A 25,149-nucleotide genomic window follows, 5' to 3' on the forward strand; every position below is an offset into this window, starting at 1 on the left:
ATAAACAAGGATCATGCGTGGGAAAAATATACAACAATGGGCAGGCCTACATGGTAAACTTTGGCTTCCTGATTAGCTGGACTGCAAGCTTAGTCATGGATATGGCTTCAGTTAAGAGAAGAGAGGTAACAAATATGATGAGGATGAAAATGACATCTAAAGGCTCATTTGCAGAGTTTTGTTCTCAAGATCCCAGGTCAGTGGATGAGGGTCTCATCTGGAATTTTGCCCTTGGACTGAAGAAAGTAAAGAGAAAGAATTGGGATGTCAGCAGAGCCAGCAGCCGTGAGTGTCAACCCCAGGGCACCTGACTTCTGGCCGCCTTCACCTTCCTGAAACCCTAGAGGTCTATTTCGTCTTATCTCTGAATTCTCAGAATTCACTTTTTGATGAGTAAAGAAATGTTTAGTTCTGGTATAGTCTAGTCATTGTACTGAAAGCACCTGTAGTGGGGGAGGATAGATGACCTCCCTTAGGACCAAACTGGAGACACTTGACCACACAACTTCATTGCTAAATCTATGCTACAAGAGCAAGCCTTCAAGTTTACCAACATGTATGTACCAGAATGAGCAGATGCCATTGCATGTAATGCTGAAAAAGAGGTGAAAAGGTAAATGGCTATCAATAGTAGCTTATGGCTTCCAGGAATTCAATTGTTTGATATATTGATCTTAGAAAGAGTAATGTAGCTTCACATATACTGAGAAGAAACTATGCTGGTACTACTAATAAAAGAAGTTTCAAAACAGTATATAAGATAGGAAACCTGTATTTTATAGTACATGGAAATGTATTGGTATGAAATTAGGGACTTTTTCACAAGTAAACGTTTGTAAAAAAAAATAGATTTAAAATAATGACCTGAAAATTCCCTTTAATCACTCCTCTACTCGTCCCAGCTCCCTCCTATCCCCATGCAAACCCAGCACTCACTTCTGAGACCACTAGAGGTTCATCTCAGATGGGGTGGAGGATGCCTCCATGATGTCCTGCTGCAGCTGGGTGAGGGTATACATGGAGCTGGAGGTGGGTGTAGGCACTGGGATGCAGAACACACTCTGGGTCTCACTGGGTTGGCATCCCTCACAAACAGCTCGTCATTCAGGATGCACAGACTGAAGGAAAAATGGGCCCTCAGACAACTGATGGATGGACACCCTAACCCCCAATACTGACTCTGCTCCCACTGGCACTCAGCAACCAGATTCCTTCCACGTCCCTCCTGTGTCTGTCTCCCAGGTTCCTTGACTGCTAACTCTGCCCCTCCCCACAGACCCCACCTTTGGAGAGACTGTCTACCACCTTCACTCGATTTATAGGTTTATCCCCAACCCATGGGCAATTTCACATTTACCTTTTGCCACAGTGCAAGGGGTGGACAGTCTGATCCCCATTCTCAGAAGAAGACACTGAGTCACACAGAGGTCATATGACTTGACCAAGGACACAGCGAGTGAGTGTTGGGGAAGGAGTGAATGCATAGGCCAATTCCAGAGCCCATACTCTTCTTAACCACTAAGCTAGACTGCTCCTGGGATCTCCCTGCTGGCTTTCCACAATACCGAGTAAACCTAAGGTCTGTGCCATCACATTCCCACGCCCCTGAGCCCAGGCAGGGATGGGCATTCCCACCCACGACAGGGCTCTCACCTGCAGTAGCTGGCAGGGGTAGCAATGAAGGTCCGCGTGAAGGCACGCACACAGCCCTGAGAACTTCCTTCCACTTCAACAGCAAACAAACAACAGTACCCCTGAGAGCCGCACGTGCTGTACATGCTCACTTGGCGGTCCCCAGTCAGGGTGTGACTGGACACTCATGCTGAGAGGGCAGTTGTTCACGGGGGCCAGGGTGTCAGGAATGGGGAGGGCAACTATAGGAGCAGTCTGCGCCCAGTGACAACAGGGCCCCTGACAACCACTACACAAGTTCACGGGATGCATTCTTCACAGCCGCCCAAGAGGTGGATACAACTACCGCATTGTGCAAATGAGGAAACTGAGAGGTTCAATAGCGGCCCAAGTTCTCACAGTAAGGATCTGGGATGAGAGGCACCAAACTCCACAGCCTATGTCCCCAACGCCCAGGGTGTGCTGGGCACACAGGCGTGGACACAGCTAAGACCTGGGTTGTCTGTGGGAAGACTGAGGGCTGGAGAACACAGTGGGGGAGGGGAGGGGAGGAGAGGCCAGGGGAGGGGAGGAACGGAAGGGAACAGAAGGGGAGCGAAGGGGTCAGGGAAGCTGGGTGGTTCTGGGAGTGAGCCTGGCCAGGGGGAGGCAGCAGTGGGGCATCTGGGGAGGGGGTCTACACATACTCACCTTCATGGAATTCCCCGCTGACGGAGAAGCAGAGCATCGTTTCCTGAAAGGGAAGAGCCCAGGTGCCCAGTCACCACCCCCACCTCCTACCCACCTGCGGCTTCCTGGGCCCGCCCAAGGGAGGAAGCAGGCGCTCACCGTCTGAAACCACGTGTCCACCACGAAGGAGCTGAAGTCACGCTGAGTCTTGGGCAACCCACAGAGGGTGTGCACAATGACACGTTTTGTGTGCTTCAGCAGCTGAACCCGCAGGTCTGTGAGGGGAGGGCAAGCGAGCGAAGGTCAGGGGCTGCCACGCCCTGGGCCCTATGATTGACCCCTTCACCGCCCTTTCCCACCCAGTCTTCCCATCGCACACTCACGGGGGTCCTTGAGCTTATTCATATTCCTGCTGTCCTTGAAATACTCACACACGCTGCTTCTAGGAGACAAAGGGCAACAGTGGGTGGTGGGTGTTTGCAGGAGCTGGCCTGTGTCTCCTGGGGAGCCACATGGCCCAGGAGCAGAGCCTGTGCTGTGATACTCACGGGGCTGGATGCTCGGGGTGGAAGGGAATGGTCAGGGAGAAGCAGGCCTCCTCGTGATAAGCCCCTGCGAGACGCTGTCGGTCTCCGTAGTCATGGATCATGTAGTACCTAAGGGGGGGCAATGAGGACAGTCTCCCTCCGTGGTCTGCACCTCAAATGAGACTTGAAAACTCCCCTGAGCAGACCTGTGCTTAGAGGGCCTCACCTGTCCTAGCCCTCCTCCCCTTGCTCAGCTTCCAAGAGGTACTTAGTGCCTCAGGCATTGCAGGACTTGGCTCTTGAGCTCATCAGATCCAAAGTAGCTTCCCTGGAATCAAAACAGTCCTCAGGACCAGGGCTGACACCCCCTTCTCAGGCACCACTTAAAACCCGGCTTGATCCTCCGTCCTCACCTTGCAGGTTGGTAAGCGCTTGCAGGCTTCAATACCACACTTAGCCTGTGGGGATGTCTCCTGGCCATCCTGGGGAAGAGAAGAGGATGTCAGCAGTGCAGACCAGGAGGTGGTGTTGGATGATCAGGAAAAAGGATGGGCCCAGGAGAGGGTGAGGGTCAGATGTCAGGGGTGAAAGGGCCCTGGAAATTCCATGGGCAGGACTACAGTTTGGATCATCACCGTGGGTTCCCCAAAGCCTGTGAAGAACGTGGTTGAAGAAGATCCAGAGCCCTTGTCACGTTCCCACAGGGGCTGTACCATCCCCCTCCGCCCAGGACGTTTAAGGGTCAGTTTCAAAACTGTAACTGTGGCAAGACCTAATGGGGTTCAGAGTAGTTTGTGGGTGCTGTCAGTGCCAGTTAGAGGAGTCCGTGAACAAGGAATGCACTTACCAAGGTTAGTAACTTGGGGAACAATTCCAGGATGGAGCTGCCAAAATCAAGACAAAACAGATAAGTCAGTGAAACTGTGGAGGTGACCCTCTTCCTCATGGGAGCAAGTACACCCACACCCCAGTGTCCCAGCCTTCCAGGGCCCTGAACACGTCCCCCATCGACTGACACAGAGGGAGAGCATGCCCTGCCTCCCTCCCCGCCTCCCTCCCTCCCATCCTCTCCTTCCCCTGGGTAGCTCCCCGCAGAATGCGCGGACTCCCTTCTCCAGTGCCACCATGACCAGCATTTCAAACTCATGCTGCAGGGCTTCCTTCCCCTCCCTTCCTTCCTCCAGGGCCCGGCTGAAGGCTGTGGGGAGAAGTGGGATTGGGGTGTGTACCCGAGGCTCTGCCACCTCACTTAGGGCCCTGCACTCTGCCAAGACCTGGACCAAGACCTGGACTCCCCCCATGGGTGGCCCAGGATGCTGGGGCAGGGAGGTGAGTGAGGTGGGGCTCAGGGAGGGAGATGGAGGGGGATGAAGACAGAAAGGGAGTGAAGGTACGAGGGGTGAGATGACAGAGACATACGGACCTAGAGACAAGGGAAAGAGAGAAAACAAAGGGAAGGGAAAGAAGCTCTCCCGTGGTGGGGGTCAGGGAAGAAGAGAGAGGAAATGTGAAATGGCACCCCTTTTGCAGCTCTTCACCTGCCCCAGAATGGCTCAGACACAGCAGGTAAGAATGTAAAATATGCACATGTTGGGCTGGGGGCCCATATGGATTGTGGTTGAAACTCTGTCCACTTTGTGATGCAGAGAGGAGAGCATAGGGTCTGTAGTCCTCCCTGAGGTCATCAGCTGCCCCTTGCAAATGGGCACTTTCGGGAGTAGCTCAGGCTGCCAGCAGGTAACAGAGGATACATCTGACCTTATGTTGGTTGACTTATCAGGGAAGGTGGTGCACAGGGGTTTTCTCTCTGCACACATCCCTTCTGGTTCCAGCCGCTCACCCTTGTCCATCTCCCCTGCAGACTTCACCTGTGATTATGAGGAGGAACCACATGGGCCAGAGAAACTGAGCTAGGATGGCCGTGCACCCCTAGTCCCTTCCTTTTCCTACAAATCCATTTCCCTTCCTCTGTCTCCATCACATGAGCCTTCCCACCTTCCCTTCAAAGATGGATCTGGGTACCACACCTCACCTCAGTGTTGGACAGGTTCAAGTTCTTGGTGTTGGAAACATTCAGCATAGTGTTGGACAGGCCGTGCAGCTGGTAGGGTTTCTTATCGCTCAGGTCCAAGGCCAAAAGCTATGATGAGGAAAGAGTTAGAGTGAGGACCCCAGCAGGGGATACCTGAGACCAATCTGCCTCTTCTACCTAATCTCTCCCACCATCACCACCAGCCCCAACATTGGGTCTAAGGTCCTCATCTTGGGCATATTCCCTGGATGGATCTGCAGGGAGGCAGCCATGCCATTTCTAGGGTTTTGCGCCATTCCAGTATCACGGGTCATCAAGTCTCCAGGAAGCCAGGAGGAGGGAATCGGGGGCTGAGAGGCTCCTGGCTGGTACAGCTCCAGCACCAACCCCTCCCCGATTTACCATTCCTGAATATCCTTCCCAGCTAGACCCCTCTGCTCTCCCCTGCTCTACAATTGCTGTTGTCGCCATACCAGGGTCAGAGCGGACTCTCTGGATGTCACGAGATTGCTGGGAGGCATCATATCGTTCCTTCACGGGCAGCTGCTGAGTTAGGGATGGGGTTCAGGGGCTCTGAGTCTGAGGTGGTGATCGGGGGCAATAGGTGGGTCTGGCTGTGAGTGCACAGGTTGTGTTGAGTCTGCATTACCTTTATCTGCTCCACCTTTTCTGACCTCAGCTCCTTCAGCACAGAGTGGGGTGCATCACAGGGATCAACAAAGATAGATATCTGTTGAGAACACGAGAGGGGCTGGGTAAGCTCCAGGAAATCTGAGCCCTGGGATCAAGCAAGACCATGCCCCTGCCCTGCCCGCTTACTCCCAGCTAGCCCTGCTCATGCCCTTGACACACACCCTTTCATTAGCCTCATTGTAAATCTTGCCATTGACATTCTTCAGTGCGGAGGCAATGTTGGCATTCTGAACGAAGAACTGGGCCTCCATTTTCTCATAGTGAAACTGTAGGGAGAGTGACAAGAGAAGCATAATATGAGACCAGAGCCATTTCTCATCTGGGCCTGCCATCTACCCCGTTTCCTCTCATCGGCCTCAATGTCCTCTCTTACTTCGACAGGGGTGAAGGGGACACTGCATTGCTTGTGAATCAAATTCAGCAGCCACTTCTCATCATATTTAATACCGAAGGGAACCTAGGAGGCAAAGAAATAATTGGGGAAAGAAAAGTGATACAATGGAATCCAAGGTTAAGATAAGACCCAGCTGTGTCTTGCTTTAGGACCTTTTTTCAGGCTTTAGGTAATTTCTTAAGATAGGACAATATCTGTTATCGCTAACTTTTACACCAGACACGGACTTCCTATATACCCTTTCTTTCCATTTAAATACTTTTCCTGAAATAATCGACTTCATATCTTTCACACGTACTTACTTTTATAAAGTTCTAAGAGATCCTACCTAAGGCAGACCTGGCCTGCCCCTCTGACGAGGATCCCAGAGACTCAACCTCCTCCCACACTCAGCTTGAGCCAAACTGCGTCTTCTGGTGTGGAGTTGCTCCATCTCCTTGGCAGTAGTTTCCTCCTTTGTTTTAGACAGCGTCTCCCATGCTCCCTGCAGTCAGTCTGCTCCCTTTATATTGCTTCTCTGAACCTGCCCTCACATGATCTAGGACGTTAACTCCTAGTAATAACAAGACAGATTACCAGCTCCACTGCCACGAGAGAAAAGTCCCAGCATCTCTACATGCGCCCAACATGACCCTCTCTGTCATCTTCTTCTACATGTTAGGTCCATTTAGCCAGCACACTCACTCTGATCTTGAACCAGCTCCCCAAGGTCTCATCCTGCCTGTTTCTCTCCATTCTTCTCTCTGGAGGCTTTTGCTCTGTCTCCTTGTTAACAGGGGTTTCGTCTTGTTCCTGAAGATTGCCTCTCCGATGACAGGATGGAAGGGCATAGGGAGCACTGTGGGGAAGTGGAGAGAAGAAAGTGGTCCGTATAGTCTTGGGAAGTCCTCTCTACATTTTCCCCAATGATAGCAGAGCTACAATAAAGATTGCTCAACCGTTATCCTGATCCCATCATTCCTCACTCTTCCAGGTTAGAGAGAAGAATGACATATTTAACTACAAGGTTTTGTTTTTCACTGGTTGATACTTGTCAGCCATGCTGCCTCGTCACTTACTATCTTGCTTGGATGTCCACGTGAGCATCACTTCGCAGTGATTCTCTATCTTGCTGCTGCTGGGATGTGGCCTGTTGAGGCCAAGAGCTCTGTCTCCTTCGGTAGATACCCCTGCATCTTGCTTTTCTTTGTAAAGTGTTCACTTGATCAATGTTCTCTGAAATTGAGAACAACACATCAATGGGCCCAGTACCAGAAAAATTCCTGGGAAAGTTCTCATGGCTAATGAAGAAATATCACTGACTTTATAATCTAAAGAGAAATGTGTCACAGTGCTAAAAAAAGGCTTAGAAACTTCACTGTGGTTCCACTTCTCAGGAAATGAGAGGTGGGGAGCATTCACAGCCAAGAAGAAAACAAGCACAGAGGAAAGGGTCTGGACCCAGGGTTTAGTCTGTGATGTTAGTCCCTGCTCTGCTTGGTTCAGGTTATGTGACCTGGGACAAGTGGCTTTTCACCTCTAACTCTCTCTTCTCTGCTTGGCTCTAGGGGCACAATAAAACCTACCCTGAAATCTACCCTGGTGTGATGGTTCAAGGGTCAAAGGTGACCTCCCTGCCTGACGGAAGAATTAGAGATATGAACGATAAGGCCGATGAAAAGATCCAGAATGGAGCCTGGAGAGACATAGCATGGAGAATACCAAAAGCGAGGGGGAGATAATTAAAGGTGATGCAGTGAACATAGCTAACACATGGTTAATGGGAGTCCCGGAAAGAAGGGGAGGGAACAGTGGAGAAGTGGTATTTGAAGAGATCTTTGTTGAGAAGTTTCCAAAAGTAACAAGATATCAACTCAGTGTAACAGTATTATTGTAATAGGAGAAAAAGTATGCTTTAAGGACAAACAGTCCTAAAATATGCATTCATTTCATCATCATGTAACAAAAACTTGGAAAATATGTGACCAGAAGACTCAAACTCAAAGAAATGTTACAGGCTCTTCTTTGGGCAGAAGAAATATCCTCCCAGGTGGAGGCACGTAGATACAGGAAAGAAAGACTAATGACATTTGTGAATATGTAGGCAAATTTAAATGAGTGTTGACTATATAACACAATGATAGTAATTTCTTCTGGGGATTTAAATATATAGACAATGAAAATGCATGACAATAAATTTGGAGGGTATATGGAATCAAAGTGTCTCAAGGTCCCCTAATTGTCTGAGGAGTTTTAAAGAACTAATTAACTAACACTAGACTGAAAGGGCAAAAATGTACATTGTAATCTGAAGGGTAAACACTACAAGAATGGCAAAAGAATGTTTATCTAGCCACTTGAGGTAACAATTTAATAGTTATAAAATGTTAATCATTTCAAAGGAAAGGAAAGGAAAAAGAATTTAGAAGAGACAAAAATAAATATACAGTAAGATAGTATATATAAACCAAATTACATCTACTTTTACATTAAAAATTTCAGATTGATATTCCAAATAGAAAGACAGCTATTATCAGACTGGACAAGAAACCTTCCATCAAATGCTCCTGAAAAGAGACACATGCAAATTTTAATCATCTAGAAAATTTGAAAATCAAAAAAATGGCAAAATGTATACCTTTTCCACAGTAACCTACAGAAAGCTGGTATAACCCTATCAGTAAAAGAAAAGGTACACTTTAAAGAAAAAAGCATCACTAGAGAAAGAAGGAGATTTCTTTGTGATAACAGGTTCAATGCAATAAGGAGATATTAATATAAAATTCTAAATTTGTATGCATGTCCTAAAATAGAGCCAAAATATGCAAAGCAAAATCTAACAGAAATAGAGCATGGACAAATTCACAGTCACAGTGGGAAATTTTAACATAGCTCACTGAGTGATGCACAAAATGGCAGACAAAAACTCAGCTAGAGGGAGAAGCTTTGTTATAAAGCAGAAACTAATAAAAAAAATACAATACTAGGTTAGGAAGATTCAACATCATAAAAAACGTTAGTTCTGTTTAAGTTGATCTGTGAAATAATAGTATTCCAATTAAAATAACAAGGAGATTTTTTAAATTAAAAAAAAACAACAAAATGTTACTTAACAAATGTATTTAATTGACATAGAACAATGCTCATAAGAACTACTCATCGAACATTCCAGAATAGATCATATGCTGGGTAAGAAAGCAAGCCTCAGTAAGCTTCTATGGACTAATACAATTTACCCTGACTAGTTAATGTCATATTCAGTGGTAATGGTGGGTTTTCTGCCCCTCCTCCACCTCGTATAAATCCAAGGAATATTAGTTTACACAATCCCACGCCCCACCTAGATGACACTCCCTACTCTCCAAACCCTAGACCTGAGAAGATCACATGACTTTTGCCTTTTCCTTAGCCTGGGGAAATAATTCACCTCAGCCAGGGCCATTTCCATAAGAGGGGAGCTTTTCTTTTTTTTTTTAGCGGTACGCGGGCCTCTCGCTGTTGCGGCCTCTCCCGTTGCGGAGCACAGGCTCCGGACGCGCAGGCTCAGCGGCCATGGCTCACGGGCCCAGCTGCTCCGCGGCATGTGGGATCTTCCCGGACCAGGGCACGAACACGTGTCCCCTGCATCGGCAGGCGGACTCTCAATCACTGTGCCACCAGGGAAGCCCGAGGGGAGGTTTTCCACATGGAATCAGGATGGGTGTGTCAGAGCCCACTTGGCCCATTTCCTCAAGAGAGTGGGAAATAGTGAGCCTGAGCCCTCTGCATGCCTTCTCTAAAGGGGGGTCAGCTTGCTGGGGGTCCTGTGGGTTGGGGTTAGGGAGGGAACCCAGAACCCCTCCTGCCCTGTGGGGATCTGAGGACAAGGTCTCATGCTGACCAACTCACCCATGGGGTGGCCTGAAGGCAGTGATCTGTCACCACCCTCCTCACAGGCTGCTCGTGAAGAGAATCTGTGGGTCTGGAGCTGGAGGTTTGGAGAATATCAGGAAGGGCTGCCGAAGAAGGAGAGTGCAAGCCCCAAACCACTTTGTCAGAGCCACACAAACAAGATGGAGTCCTAACAGGAAGTCCCTTCCCCAAGAGCATAGAGGAGGATAGTCCTGGGGGCCAGAGGAGACTTCACTTCCTGTAATTACTGCCCCCTGAGTTTGCTACCAGCCTAACACCCAGGGAACTCTTTCCAACTGTACCACCCCTTGCAGAGGAGGGCATCTGGAATCAGGAGGCTTAGGGAACCTTGGTACTTCTGGTTACAAACACAGGGAGCTCTGTATGCCAGACTCTGGATCAGCTACACTACATTGTGTTCCTTCGTTCGGCAAACCCAGAGAACTCTGTGTGCCAGCTGTAGGCCAGGCTCTGTACTTGCTACATTGCCTCTATTCTTTCATGAATTCCTCACAAGGGGACTCTGATATCAGAATCACCAACTTTCCAAGGTTGCTGAGGCTTACTGAGGTGCTGGAGCTTGTCTAGGGTCATTCAGATGCTACCTGGGGAAACAGAGACTGAAATTGAGCTCCACGGAATGGAAGATGACTTCTCCAAGCAGAGATTTACTAAGTTATTGCTGTAGTGTGGGAGATTGTCTTAAGTTAGTACAAAGTAACAGAATTTTCTGAAAATAGTCAAATGGCTGGAATTAACCTCAGCCCACCTCAGAGAGATAATACCAAAAAACAAACACTTCCAAAAACCAAACAACAAAGAACAGACCTGAAAACTATAAACGAAATAGCAGTCAGAGTTTTGTGGGTCCCTGTAATGACAGTAAAAGAAAACAAATCATGTATTTTCCTTTAAAAAAAAAAAGTCCTCAATGTAGATAGATGCCCCTATGGTCAGAGCCGGAATTGTAGCTCTGAAAGTTCCAGACCAGAGAGGTTTCAAGGCAGAGGGAAGGAGAGAGGAGATTGGGCTCCAGTGCATTAGTTGGACATTTCTGGAATTTTCCACACCATGTCTACAATCCCTTCCTGGATCTCAATGCCCTGAGAAAAGTCCAGCCACTGAGAGAGGTGAAGAAAAATCTGCATATAAGTGTGTGAACATTTGGGGGTAAAAGAAGTGTAAGACAGAAATGCGCACACCACACAGATAAACTGTCAAGTCTAAAATTGAAATTTTTTTATTTTTTATGAAACAGTGTCATGAGAACTCTTTGATAACATGGTAAATATATGTGAACTTTTTTGTTAGTTGCTTACTAGATATTTTCGAGTGTTCCATCTCAACAAATTAGCCTAATCACAAAATATTAAACATTAAAATTAAAAACATTAAAAAACATTAAAAATGCCACCAGGGAAGCCCGCCACTCGTTTTTAAGTTCACACCCTCTGTTGTGTAGCCTATGAATTTGGATGTCGGTTCTCTAGGTCTGAGAGCCGCCTGGCAGAAACCCTGGCCAGGCGGTGCCCAGGCCACAAGGAGGGACACTGGGCCAAGGAGATGCAGGAGGGTGGGGCTGGCACCTGAGAAGAACCCTCTCACCCATAAGGCTCTCTCCCCTCGGTCCCTCTGGGTGGGGTCGGGAATCTGGCCCCGCCTCCCAGTACCTTATACATTGAGCTATAGGGGGTCACGTGACCCGAGCTGCACCAATCCAAGTCCTTTTCCGGTGAGCTTAACTTTGAGAGGGAGCCATTAAGACACCACGTGCCGCCAACACTGAGGCGGATGGCAACACGGAGGCGTGTCCGCTGTGGTCTCCGGAGAGGGAGGAAACTGCTCCTACTGCTGGGGTCTTGGACAGCTCAAGTTTTTTCCAACTCTTGTTCCAATCAGGTAAATTACAACAGCATTGTTTCTATAAATTACGCCTCTATTGACCTAAATTTAATTACCCAGGATCAAGTTTTGGGGGTTAATAAGAAAGGCAGTCGAACGGATTGCTGGGTCCACTGTCCTGTCCACGCGCCGTGCGTTCCTCTTTCCTCAGCTGTGATTCGCTTCAGTTGTGTGGCTAATCATTTCGCACTCTCTCTTTGAAATCCCTCAATCAGCCTCCCGCTTGTTAAAAAAAAAAAATTGTGTTTCTCCTTTGCACCTCAGTTTTGTTTGCGGTTTGTTTTGATACCTCAGACTTTAAATTGTAAGTATTGAAATGTTTGTCTCCTTCTCCCCCCTCCCCCACCTCTATCTCTCTCTGGTCTCTCCTTATCTATATATATATGGTATTTCATTGCTTTTATACTTCAAATGGTTATCTTCTGAAGAGCAGATAAATACTCATCTACATCTTGGAGATGACTGCACTTTCATTTATTTTAATGGGCTCTCTAAAGCAGTTTGAAATAGTTTTGTGCTGGATGATGTGGCACGAGCATTTATCCATCCTCCCAACCGTATTTCAATAAGTTAAACTATTATTAAACAGTGTCGTTTATACCATAACCATTCCTTTAACCACTGAACTTCTTAAAAAATTCTTTATTTTGAAATAATTTTAGGCTCACAGAAACTTTGCGAACAGTATAGAAAGCCTTCACCCAGCTTTCCCTAATGTTAACATCTTATATAGCCATAGAAAAATTATCAAAATTAGGAAATTAACATTGATGCAGTACTATTAACTAATTTACATACTTTATTTGAATTTCACCATTTGTCCCAGTAATCTCATTTTTTATTCCAGCATCCCATTCTGGATACCACATTGCATTTGGCCATCACTTCTTAGTCTCCTCCAGGCTGACAGTTCCTTAAGCTTTCTGGGTGTTTCCCAGTCTTGACGCTTTTGAAGATACTGGTCAGGTATTTTATAGAATGTCTGTCAGCTTGGGTTTCTCTGATGTATTCTTGTGATTTGATTGAAATTACAAATTTTTGGCAACAATACCGGTTTTATTCTCCTCCCCTTCATCCCATTGATGATGGAGGAATTTCCACCCTAGTGTTATGGGGGTGGCTGAACACACGACACCTGACACTGGACAGATACTACCCACAGCAGCTTATTAGTAACATTTACTCACAGCCTGGGGAGGAGGACACTACTGGCCAGGTAGAGCCCCACAGGAGTCATTCTCTGGAAGAGAGTGAACAAGCAGGGGCTGTGGGGGACAGTCTGTAGTAGCAAGAGGACGAGGTGACCCTTGGTTCACATGGGAGGATGTGATTGGCTTGTTTGAATACTTCTGTGAGCTGGTAGGGAACTGAAACCTGATAGTCAGGGGCGAGCAGGCACTGTGGCTAGTTCCCCTGATAAGGCTGGTTCTTTGGCTAGGGGACCTTCTTCCTGGGAGCACAAAAGGGGAATGGGAACTTGTGGTGAGTCCATTTGAGACCCTCTGGGTTTTCCCCCAAATGTCAAGGCATACATGTCACTGTGCCTTAATTTTAGGTCTTATACCACGGCGCTGCAAAAGCGATTCTGTTCCCTTCTCCAAGCATCATGTGTGGGGGTACATGATGTCCATATGTTGTATTAATGATGCTATTCATTTGCAACACTTGATTAAGGTGGGGACAACTGTGTGGCTCCATTGTAATGGTACTGTTTTCCTATTTGTAAGTAATAAATATCGTGTAGGAAATACTTTCAGACTATGAAAATATCCTATTTCTTCTCAGACTGTTATTCACGACTTTTAAAATCCATCTGTTGATCTTGCCTACAACAATTATGACTTAATGGTGACTTTCTATTTCCTTATTCCTACTACATTGGTTCATTGGAATTCTGAAGAGCTGTCTTTTCTCCCCCATTTATTTATTTATAAACTTTCAAGTTGTTTATAAAAATTGTTTTATTTCAAATTATTGAATCAAATAACTAATCAAATTATTTATGTCAGTATTGAATCATGAATAACTATGTTACATTGTGACTTATAATCAAATTATATCATTATTTAGTTTCTTGAATTGTTCCAGCTTTGGTGACTGCAAGCTTCTTTTGGTGGGGTCTGTGTTCTTTCAGCAAGACCTGATCCTTTTTTGTGTACTTCCTTGCTGACACTGTAAGGTATTCCTGTTCATCTTGTGTTTTTGTCCCCACCACGGCCCTGAAATAAAAACAAAAAACACTTCTGCAAAGAGCCAAGCTTCCTTTCCTTGGAAAATGACATTTAGAAACCAATATCTCAGTGTGTGTTCATTGCTATTGCGGTTTCATTGCTGCTAAGTCCTCCCTCTCCATCCAGAAATGAAGGAAATATACTGTATGTATATACTCATGTTTACAGATACTTCTCAGTTTCTCTACCTATATGTATAGATATTGAAAGCCAGGAGCTCATACTGATACTTCTTATGTTAATCCATTGTAGCCTTGTTTGTAACTTCTTTGTGTGACCTGGCTCTCCTTATCTTCAATATTTACTTACTTGTTCATTCCTGATATATACATGAAGTACTTGCAGAAATGCTACCCAATACACCTGTTAGAAACAGATTTGATAACTTGTGTTTGTGTACAGTTCTTTATGCCTTAGGCCTCAGAGGATGCAATCAAAGAAGTACTATTTCCCCACATTGCTTAGCTTAGCTATTTTCTTTCTCACCTCTTCAGCTGTGGTTAAGACATTCACTTGTCATATAGTTAGGTTAATTTTGTGGTGTTTGTATTTGAGCTTGCCTCCTCCCCACATCTTAGTTGATTTTGATTTTTTAATTAATTCTGGGGTATGTGAAATATTACTGTGATTCAAAGAGTCAGGGCTGCACAGAAACATCTATTAGACAAGTGTCATTCTTTCGTCATGCCTTCTAACCCCTTCCCGTTCCCCACTTATTTCCCACACTCCCCCTGTAGATAACCAATCTCTTTAGTTTCTGGTTTAATCTTTCCTGTGTTTACTCTGCACAAATGAACTGATCCATATATGTTTTCTTATATTCCCTTGTTTATTAAATGAAGGACGGCACCTTAAAATGCTCCTTTGCACTTTTCCTTTTTCAGTTAGCAGCATTCCATAAAAAAACTCTTTATGCCATAGAGGGCTTCATTGCTTTTTTGTTTTTGTTTTTGTGTCTGTGTTTTTTACAGCTGCATTGGACTCCGCTGACATATGTAGGGGCATTTAACTTGTTTTCAACACTCTGCAACGACAAACAATGCTGCAGTGAATAACCTTAGGCATAAGTACTTTTGTGTTGGTGGAAATGGATCTTCAAGTTTTATTCCCAGCAGTAGTATTGTTGGGCCAAAAGTGAAGTGCATGTGTATTTCTGTTAGGTATTTCCAAATTTCTCTCCAGAAGGCTTGTACTGGTTTTCACTCCCACTAGCTACTGTGACTGTTTCCCCACAGACTCACTAACAGAACATGTTGCCCTACTTTTGTGACCTTTGTTGATGTGGTAGGTGAGAAATGATATCTCGGCATTGTCTTAGTATGCATTTGTCTAATTATGAGAAAGTTTGACTATATTTTGAGGACTGTTTTATATACTTTTTGTGCATTATCTGCTCATATCTTTTCCCATTTTTCTGTAGAAATATTAGCCTTTTGTCCTTCCGTACTTCAGAGTTCTGTGTATACTTGGACTATTATTCATTTGTCCGGGAGGCATGCTGCAAATACTTTATCTCAATTTGTCAATTGCCTTTTGATTTAGTTATGATGTGTTTGCTGTACATTAAAAAAATCCTTTGTAGTCACACAGATCATTGTTTTCTTTCATTGCCTCTGGAAATTTGAGTCACAGTTAGAAAGTCTTTCCCTATGCTGAGGTTAAAGCAAGGTCCTGCCATATTTTCTTAAATATTTTGTTATGGTTTCATTTGTTTAGATTCCTAACCCGTTTACAGTTTATTTTTGTGTATAGTGTGTGATATGGATCTACACTGATTCTTTTCCCAAATGTCTCAGTTGTTCCAGCATCATTTATTGAACGTCCATCTTTGCCTCAGTGATTTTAAATGCCCTTTCATCATATACTGAAATTTCCATATATTATGGTTGTTTTTCTGGGTTTCCTATTCTGTTTCACTGGACTATTTGTCTATTCATGTACCAGTACCACAGTGTTATAATTACCGAGGTTTTATAGCGTGCTTTAATGCCTGGTATCATTACTCCCCACTTATAGGTTTTCTTTTTCACTTATATCCTGGCTATTCTTGCATGATTTAAAAAAATATCAATTTTACTATCCATTGATCTACAACATAAAAACGTTCGCTGATATTTTTGAGATTATATTAAATTTATACATTAGTTTAGGGAGAACCGACATCTTTTTAATGTTGAGTTATTCTATCCAAGAACATTGACCAATGTCTTTGTGCTTATTTAAGTTTCCTTCTATGTCATTCAGGAGTGTCTAAAATTTTTCCTTGCATAGATGCTCTCATTAAATTTATTTCTATGCATTTAAGGTTTGTTTTTGCTATTGTATATGGAATTTTCTCTACTAAAGTGTCCTCTAGCTGTGTGTGTGTGAGTGTACACAAAGACCATTGACTTTTGTATGTAACTTTATATCCTACTACCTTGCTGATCTCTCTTATTGTTTTGCTTAATCTGTCGTTGTTTCTATAGGGCTTTTCAGGTGTACAGTAATATCATCTGCACACAGAGGTGGCTTTACTGCTTGTTATTCATTCTCATAAATCTAATTGATTTCTCTAGTCAACTGACTAATGCTTGTAGTTGAAGACTGAACAGGAATGATATAATGGGCATACTTTTCTTGTTCCTGACCTTATTGGAAAACCTCTGGTAGTCCCCCACTAAATAAAATACTTGCATGAGGAATTAATTATATATCTTTTATCATGTTAAGAATGCATCCCTCTTTCCCATTTCTTGAGGTTTTTCTTTTCTTAACACTGAATGGGTGTTGAAGTTTCCCAAAGATTTGTTTGGCATCTGTGGTTTTAACCATATGATATTTGTCCTTAATTATATTACTATGGTGTATGATATCAATGGAATTCCTAATATAGAACCAGCCCTGTATTAATGGAATAAATTGCACTTCATCACAGTATATTAGTTTCTAAATGTACTGTTGGATGTTTGCTAATATTCTATTTAGTATTTTGGTATCTACGTTTTACCTGTTAGCATCCTACTGGCTTCATAAAAGAAGTTAGGGAAGTTTCCTTCCTTTCTAATGTTCTTACATAACTCATAGAGCTTTGGTACTTTTTGATCTTTGATGGTTTACTAGAATTCACCTGTAAAACCATCTGAGCAAGGTGCTTCTTGGGGGTATTGCTGTAATAACTTTATTTCTTCTTTGAAAATTGCCTAATTTAAGCTTTCTAACACAAGAATCAGAACTTTGGTAATCTGTATTTATCTAGGAAGTTACCTATTTCATATAGATTTTCACGTTTATTTGCATAGATGTTGGCAAAGTAATCTCTTTTTTTTTGTTTCGATGATTATTTCTCCTTTGTCATTTATTATTTTGTCTATGTGTGATCTCTCCCTTTCTTCCTTCATCAAGCCAGCTAGGGGTTTGTTCATTTTGAAAAACAAGATTTCGTTTTTCTATTTTGTATCTCATTCATTTCTGCTTTTATATTTTGCTTTCTTTAGTTGTTCTTTTTTACCTAGTTGTTTTTTTTTTTCATTTTTTGAGGCCATACTTTAATTAATTTATCTTCCTTCTTCCATTTTTACTCATAAAAGTGCATACTGTGTGAATTTGCCTCAGATCACCGCGCTAAATGTATCCCATAGATGCCGATATGTAGTTTTTCATAGTCATTCCTTTAAAAAATTTCTTTACAACTTCAGTTTGCATTTCCTCTTATGTTCAACAGTTTCTAAGAGAAGCCTTAAAAATTTTGTTCAGGTGGAAAGGGCTTTCTGTTTTCAATTTTTGTTACTAACTTTTATTGCTTTGGGGTTAGAGGATTGTTTGTACTTTTTCTACTTTATAGAAATCAATTATCTAATCTCTGTGAGATAATTATGATCCATTTTGACAAATATATATTCCCTATATAACATTATTGATTAGCTTTCTCTTTTTTATATGACTTGATCAGCCTTAGACTGAGTTTGGTGTATTAAATCTCCTACTGTTACTGTTTCCTGTTATTATTTTATCTACGTCTCCTTTCATTTTTGGTTTATAAAGGTGTTTGTTTGTTATTGGTGCATAAATATTCCTAAGGGTTATATCTTCTTTGTGAGTTTTGGCTTTTGTCATTGAGACATGTTTTTGGTCACGTTTAATGCTTTCTTAAAATCATTCTGAACCACCTGTTTTCTTAACACTTTACTCTCTGGCCTATGCATTTTTTCGTCCCGTATCATTTAACACTCACCTACTGCATTATGATAAAATGTTTGTTCTATTTCCTTCTACTTCTCTCCCTTCTCTCATTTTTAGTTGCACAGTTTCTGTGTTCTTTTTTCACAGCATAAACCTTTTGTACATTAGTCTTCTCCTCTTTCCTCCAACTTGATTTTACTATTGTGTGTAAAATACTCTCCATTAGGTATTTTGGTGAAGTTTTCCTTCTCATCGCAGTGGGACCACAATCCCAGTTCCTGTTTTAAATTACTTGACAAACATTCTGTAAAGAGAAGTATAGGAAGTATTGTAAGTTCCTGGGTCACAGTGTCACTGTCTCTCTACTCAAATTTGCTACTGTAGTGCAAAAGCATTCATAAACAATACATAAATGATTGATCATGGCTTTGTTCCAATAGAGCTTTATTTACAAAATCAAGCAGTGGGCTGGATTTGGATCATTGGGCCAGTTTGCAGACCCCTGCTCTAGTAGATTCCTTAGGAAGGGCTGAGGGGTGCAGAATTTCCTAAGTTTCTGCAAGTTGAAAAGCTTTTTCTATAGGCTGTGATATTTAAGGGACACCCCAGTTGGTTATAAAATCTTTGCTTCAGCCTTTCTTTTTAGTCAGTCACTGTCTTTTCATTTTTTAAAATATTCTGTTTAAGGTGGGTTTCCTATCCTCCAATGCTTGCTTGAGTGTAATTAATTTTGTTTGGAGTGTTGACTTCCAGTCTTTTTCTCCTTCATGGTTGTTTAATATATATGCACTTTTGTTTCCTCATCCCTCTTTTTTTTTTTTTTTCAAAGTTTGGTATGGAATTCCCTTCATTCTGTTCATCTGTATGATATTGTTTTTTTTCAACAAGATTCCTAGTTTAATAATGTGATTTTGTTAGTATGGCAAAGTCCAGATCCTTTTTATTTTGTTTGTTTGTTTTGGTGATGAAGGGAGAAGTCCTGAGTGCTCTGATTTTGCGGTTCTCTTATGTCTTGCAAGATCCTTAATTTTCCCCTTTTGTTTCTTTTCTCCGTCATTACCCAAGTGCCGATGGGTGCTTCTCCCTGTTTGCCTTTATTCTTCCCTAAGAGTTATATCTTTCAAAGACTGCACTTTAAATCATCCCTGTACCTTCGTAAGCTCTGATTGTGGAGTACGTTCCCTGTAGTCCGGGCTTTCATATTCTAGGACACCTTTTTGGTATTTTTAGATTTATTCTGGGCTTAGGCATTCTAGATGAGCTTTCATCCCTTTTCCATCTTCTTTCCTCTCTCTTGGCAGCTTTTCTTGGTCTGTCTTTTGTTTTCCACAAAGCCTAGTAATGGGAGTGTGACAAATCTTATGCCAGGATTCAAGATTTTTCTTATTTACTCACAATTCTTTTGAATTTTTGGCCTTTTCCATTTTCAAGTAATGATGAGGGTGTGGCTTTTGTGTAAATATAGATTTCCCTTCTTATTGGTTTGTATCCTTTGGGGAGAAAATGATTTTTTAACATCTTTATTAGAGTATAATTGCTTTACAATGGTGTGTCAGCTTCTGCCTTATAACAAAGTGAATCAGTTATACGTACACATATGTCCCCATATCTCTTCCCTCTTGCATCTCCCTCGCTCCCACCCTCCCTATCCCACCCCTCTATTTGGTCACAAAGCAACGAGCTGATCTCCCTGTGCTCTGCGGCTGCTTCCCACTAGCGATCTATTTTACATTTGGTAGTGCATATAAGTCCTTCACACTCTCTCACTTTGTCCCAGCTTACCCTTCCCCCTCCCTGTATCCTCAAGTCCAGTCTCTAGTAGGTCTGCATCTTTGTTCCCATCTTGCCCCTAGGTTCTTCTGACCATTTTCTTTTATTTTTTTTTAGATTCCATATATATGTGTTAGCATACGGTATTTGTTTATCTCTTTTTGACTTACTTCACTCTGTATGACAGTCTCTAGGTCCATCCACCTCACTACAGATATCTCAGTTTCATTCCTTTTATGGCTGAGTAATATTCCATTGTGTATATGAGCCACATCTTCATTATCCATTCATCTGTTGATGGACACTTAGGTTGCTTCCACGTCCTGGCTATTGTAAATAGAGCTGCAATGAACACTGTGGTACATGACTCTTTTTGAATTATGGTTTTCTCAGGGTATATGCCCAGTAGTGGGATTGCTGGGTCGTATGGTATTCTATTTTTAGTTTTTTAAGGAACCTCCGTACTGTTCTCCATAGTGACTGTACCAATTCACATTCCCACCAGCAGTGCAAGAGTGTTCCCTTTGCTCCACACCCTCTCCAGCATTTATTGTTTGTAGATTTTTTGATGATGGCCATTCTGACTGGTGTGAGATGATATCTCATTGTAGTTTTCATTTGAATTTCTCTAAGGATTAATGATGTTGAGCATCCTTTCATGTGTTTGTTGGCAATTGGTATATCTTCTTTGGAAAAATGTCTATTTAGGTCTTCTGCCCATTATTGGATTGGGTTGTTTGTTTTTTTGATATTGAGCTGCGTGCGCTGCTTGTAAGCTTTGGAGATTAATCCTTTGTCAGTTGCTTCATTTGAAAATATTTTCTTGCATTCTGAGGGTTGTGTTTTCGTCTTGTTTATGGTTTCCTTTGCTGTGCAAAAGCTTTTAAGTTTCATTCGGTCCCATTTGTTTATCTTTGTTTTATTTTCCATTTCTCTAGGAGGTGGGTCAAAAAGGATCTTACTGTGATGTATGTCATAGAGTGTTCTGCCTCTGTTTTCCTCGAAGAGTTTGATGGTGTCTGGCCTTACATTTAGGTCTTTAATCCATTTTGAGTTTATTTTTGTGTATGGTGTTAGGGAGTGTTCTAATTTCATTCTCTTACATGTAGCTGTCCAGTTTTCACAGCACCACTTATTGCAGAGGCTGTCTTTCCTCCACTGTATATTCTTGCCTCCTTTATTGAAGATAAGGTGTCTGTATGTGTGTGGGTCTATCTCTGGGCTTTCTATCCTCTTCCATTGATCTATAGTTCTTTTTTTGTCCCAGTAAAATACTGTCTTGATTACTGTAGCTTTGTAGTATAGTCTGAAGTCAGGGAGCCTGATTCCTCCAGCTCTGTGTTTCTTTCTCAAGACTGCTTTGGCTATTCGGGGTCTTTTGTGTTTTGATACAAATTGTGAAATTTTTTGTTGTAGTTCTGTGAAAAATGCCAGTGGTAGTTTGATAGGGATTACATTGAATCTGTAGATTGCTTTGGGTAGTAGAGCCATTTTCACAGTGTTGATTCCTCCAATCCAAGAACATGGTATATCTCTCCATCTATTTCTATCATCTTTAATTTCTTTCATCAGTGTCTTGTAATTTTCTGCACACAGGTCTTTTGTCTCCTTAGGTAGGTTTATTCCTAGATATTTTATTCTTTTTGTGGTAATGGTAAATGGGAGTGTTTCCTTAATTTCTCTTTCAGATTTTTCATCATTAATGTATAAGAATGCAAGAGGTTTCTGTGCACTCATTTTGTATCCTGCTACTTAACCAAATTCCTTGATTAACTCTAGTACTTTTCTGGTAGCATCTTTAGGATCCTCTATGTATAGTATCATGTCATCTGCCAACAGTGACAGATTTACTTCTTTTCCAATTTGGATTCCTGTTATTTCTTTTTCTTCTCTGATTGCTGTGGCTAAAAATTCCAAAACTATGTTGAATAATAGTCGCGTGAGTGGGCAACCTTGTCAATTTGCTGATCTTAGTGGAAATGGTTTCATTTTTTCACCATTGAGGACGATGCTGGCTGTGGATTTGTCAGATATGGCCTTTATTATGTTGAGGAAGTTTCCCTATGTGCCTGCTTTCTGGAGGGTTTTTATCATAAATGGGTGTTGAATTTTGTCAAAAGCTTTCTCTGCATGTACTGAGAGGATCATATGGGTTTTCTCCTTCAGTTTTTTAATATGGTGTATCACGTTGATTGATTTGCATATATTGAAGAATCCTTTCATTCCTGGGATAAACCCCACTTGGTCATAATGTATGATCATTTTAATGTGCTGTTGGATTCTGTTTGCTAGGATTTTGTTGAGGATTTTTGCATCTATGTTCCTCAGTGATATTGGCCTGTAGTTTTCTTTCTTTGTGACATCTTAGTCTGGTTTTGGTATCAGAGTGATGGTGGCCTCGTAGAATGAGTGTGGGAGTGTTCCTCCCGCTGCTATATTTTCGCAGAGTTTGAGAAGGATAGGTGTTAGCTCTTCTCTAAATGTTTGATAGAATTCACCTGTGAAGCCATCTGGTCCTGGGTTTCTGTTTGTTGGAAGATTTTTAATCACCATTTCAATGTCAGTGCTTGTGATTGGTCTGTTCATATTTTCTATTTCTTCCTGGTTCAGTCTGGGAAGGTTGTGCATTTCTATGAATTTGTTCATTTCCTCCAGGTTGTCCATTTAATTGGCATAGAGTCGCTTGTAGTAATATCTGATGATCCTTTGTATTTCTGCAGTGTCAGTTGTTACTTCTCCTTTTTCATTTCTAATTCTATTGATTTGAGTCTTCTCCCTTTTTTTCTTGATGAGTCTGGCTAACGTTTTATCAATTTTGTTTATCTTCTCAAAGAACCAGGTTTTAGTTTTATTGATCTTTGCTATCGTTTCCTTCATTTCTTTTTCATTTATTTCTCATCTGATCTTTATGATTCATTTCCTTCTGCTAAGTGTGTGGGGTTTTTTGTTCTTCTTTCTCTAATTGCTTTATGTGTAAGGTTAGGTTGTTTATTTGAGATCTTCCTTGTTTCTTGAGGTAGGATTGTATTGCTCTAAGCTTCCCTCCTAGAACTTCTTTTGCTGCATCCCATAGGTTTTTGGTCATCGTCTTTTCATTGTCATTTGTTTCTAGCTATTTTTTGATTTCCTCTTTGATTTGTTCAGTGACCTCTTGGTTATTTAGTAATGTATTGTTTAGCCTCCATGTGTTTGTATTTCGTACAGATGTTTTCCTGTAATTGATATCTAGTCTCATAGTGTTGTGTTCGGAAAAGATACTTGATACGATTTTAATTTTCTTAAATTTACCAAGGTTTGATTTGTGACCCAAGATATGATCTCTCCTGGAGAATGTTCCATGAGCACTTGAGAAGAATGTGTATTCTGTTGTTTTTGGATGGGATGTCCTGTAAATATCAATTAAGTCCATCTTGTTTAATGTATCATTTAAAGCTTGTGTTTCCTTATTTATTTTCATTTTGAGTGATCTCTCCATTGGTGAAAGTGGGGTGTTGAAGTCCTCTACTATGATTGGGTTACTGTTAATTTCCCCTTTTATGGCTGTTAGTATTTGCCTTATGTAGTGAGGTGCTCCTATGTTGGGTGCGTTAATATTTACAATTGTTATATCTTCTTCTTGGATTGATCCCTTGATCATTATGTACTGTCCTTCTTTGTCTCCTGTAATAGTCTTTGTTTTAAAGTCTATTTTGTCTGATATAAGAATTGCTACTCCAGTTTTCTTTTGATTTCCATTTGCATGGAATATCTTTTTCCATCCCCTCACTTTCAGTCTGTATGTGTCCCCAGGTCTGAAGTGGGTCTCTTGTAGACAGCATATATACGGGTCTTGTTTTTGTATCCATTCAGTCAACCTATGTCTTGGTTGGCACATTTAATCCATTTACATTTAAGGTAATTATCGATATGTATGTTCCTGTTACCATTTTGTTAATTGTTTTGGTTTTTTTTTTATTTTAGGTCTTTTACTTCTCTCGTGTTTCTTGCCTAGAGAACTTCCTTTAGCATTTGTTGTAAAGACGGTTTGGTGGTGCTGAATTCTCTTAGCTTTTGTTGTCTGTAAAGCTTTTAATTTCTCCTTCAAATCTGAATGAGATCCTTGCTGGGTAGAGTAATCTTGGTTGTAGGTTTTTCTCTTTCATCACTTTAAATATGTCCTGCCACTCCCTTCTGGCTTGCAGAGTTCCTGCTGGAAGATCAGCTGTTTACCTTATGGGGATTCCCTTATGTGTTACTTGTCGTTTTTTCCTTGCTGCTTTTAATATTTGTTCTTTGTATTTAATTTTTTATAGTTTGATTCATATGTGTCTTGGCGTGTTTCTCCTTGGTTTTATGCTGTATGGGACTCTCTGTGCTTTCTGGACTGGATTAACTATTTCCTCACTCCCTTCTCTGGAGCTCCTTTAAGCAGAGCTCCTAATCCCCTCTCCTTGTGCACCAGGAAACAGAGAGGCAAGGAAAAGTGTATTGTCTCTTCAGCAGCTCCAGACTTTTTCCCTGAGTCCCTCTCAGCTAGCCATGGCGCACAAGACCCCTTCAGGCTGTGTTCATGCAGCCACCCCCAGTCCTCTCCCTGGGATCTGAACTCCGAAGCCTGAGCCTCAGCTCCCAGCCCCCGCCCGCCCTGGCGGGTGAGCAGACAAGCCTCTCAAGCTGGTGAGTGCTGGTCGGCACCAACCCCCTGAGCGGGAATCTCTCCACTTTTTCCTCTGCACCCCTGTTGCTGTGCTCTCCTCCATGGATCCGAAACTCCCACCCTCACCACCAGCAGTCTCTGCCCACGAAGGGACTTCCTAGTGTGTGGAAACCTTTCCTCCTTCACAGCTCCCTCCCACTGGTGCAGGTTCTGTCTCTATTCTTTATTCACTGTTTTTTCTTTTTTCTTTTACCCTACCCAGGCCCTTGGGGAGTTTCTTGCCTTTGGGGAGGTCTGAGGACTTCTGCCAGTGTTCAGTAAGTGTTCTGTAGGAGTTGTTCCACATGTACACGTATTTCTGATGTATTTGTGGGGAGGAAGGTGATCTCCATGTCTTACTCTTCCTCCGTCTTGAAGCTCCTCAAGAGGAAGTAATTCGATGAAGTCAGCTAGGTGGTAAGCATTGTCTTCTGCTAACGTACCTCTGATTTCTAATGGCATTTTATCTCATGTAAGTGTGTGTGTGTGTGTGTGTGCTTGTGTGCACGTGTTTGTACACATATATAATTAAATTACACACAAGTCCATTTTCATTCTATTCCTATAGTAGAGGTCACTTGAGTTGGCCCTAT

The 25,149-nt window shown here is 42.5% G+C and overlaps 1 protein-coding gene across 1 annotated transcript; it reads right to left on the reverse strand.

The window, feature by feature from the left end:
- Positions 1–947: 947 nt before the first annotated feature.
- On the reverse strand, positions 948–25,018 carry LOC308609330 (nuclear RNA export factor 3-like; the record flags this gene model as incomplete). The annotated part of the gene is made up of 20 exons (XM_081223021.1): positions 948–1,071; positions 1,654–1,726; positions 2,323–2,365; positions 2,461–2,576; positions 2,685–2,743; positions 2,850–2,957; positions 3,104–3,156; positions 3,242–3,310; positions 3,676–3,712; positions 4,587–4,696; positions 4,861–4,968; positions 5,510–5,590; positions 5,715–5,819; positions 5,927–6,010; positions 6,632–6,785; positions 7,006–7,162; positions 9,815–9,893; positions 11,488–11,599; positions 12,907–12,959; positions 24,917–25,018. 20 exons carry the CDS (start codon positions 25,016–25,018, stop codon positions 948–950), a joined length of 1,827 nt encoding a protein of 608 aa, XP_081079147.1.
- Positions 25,019–25,149: the final 131 nt, after the last annotated feature.

The sequence above is a fragment of the Mesoplodon bidens genome (genome assembly GCF_964165515.1).
Source record: "Mesoplodon bidens genome assembly, chromosome: X".
Lineage (NCBI taxonomy): Eukaryota > Metazoa > Chordata > Mammalia > Artiodactyla > Ziphiidae > Mesoplodon > Mesoplodon bidens.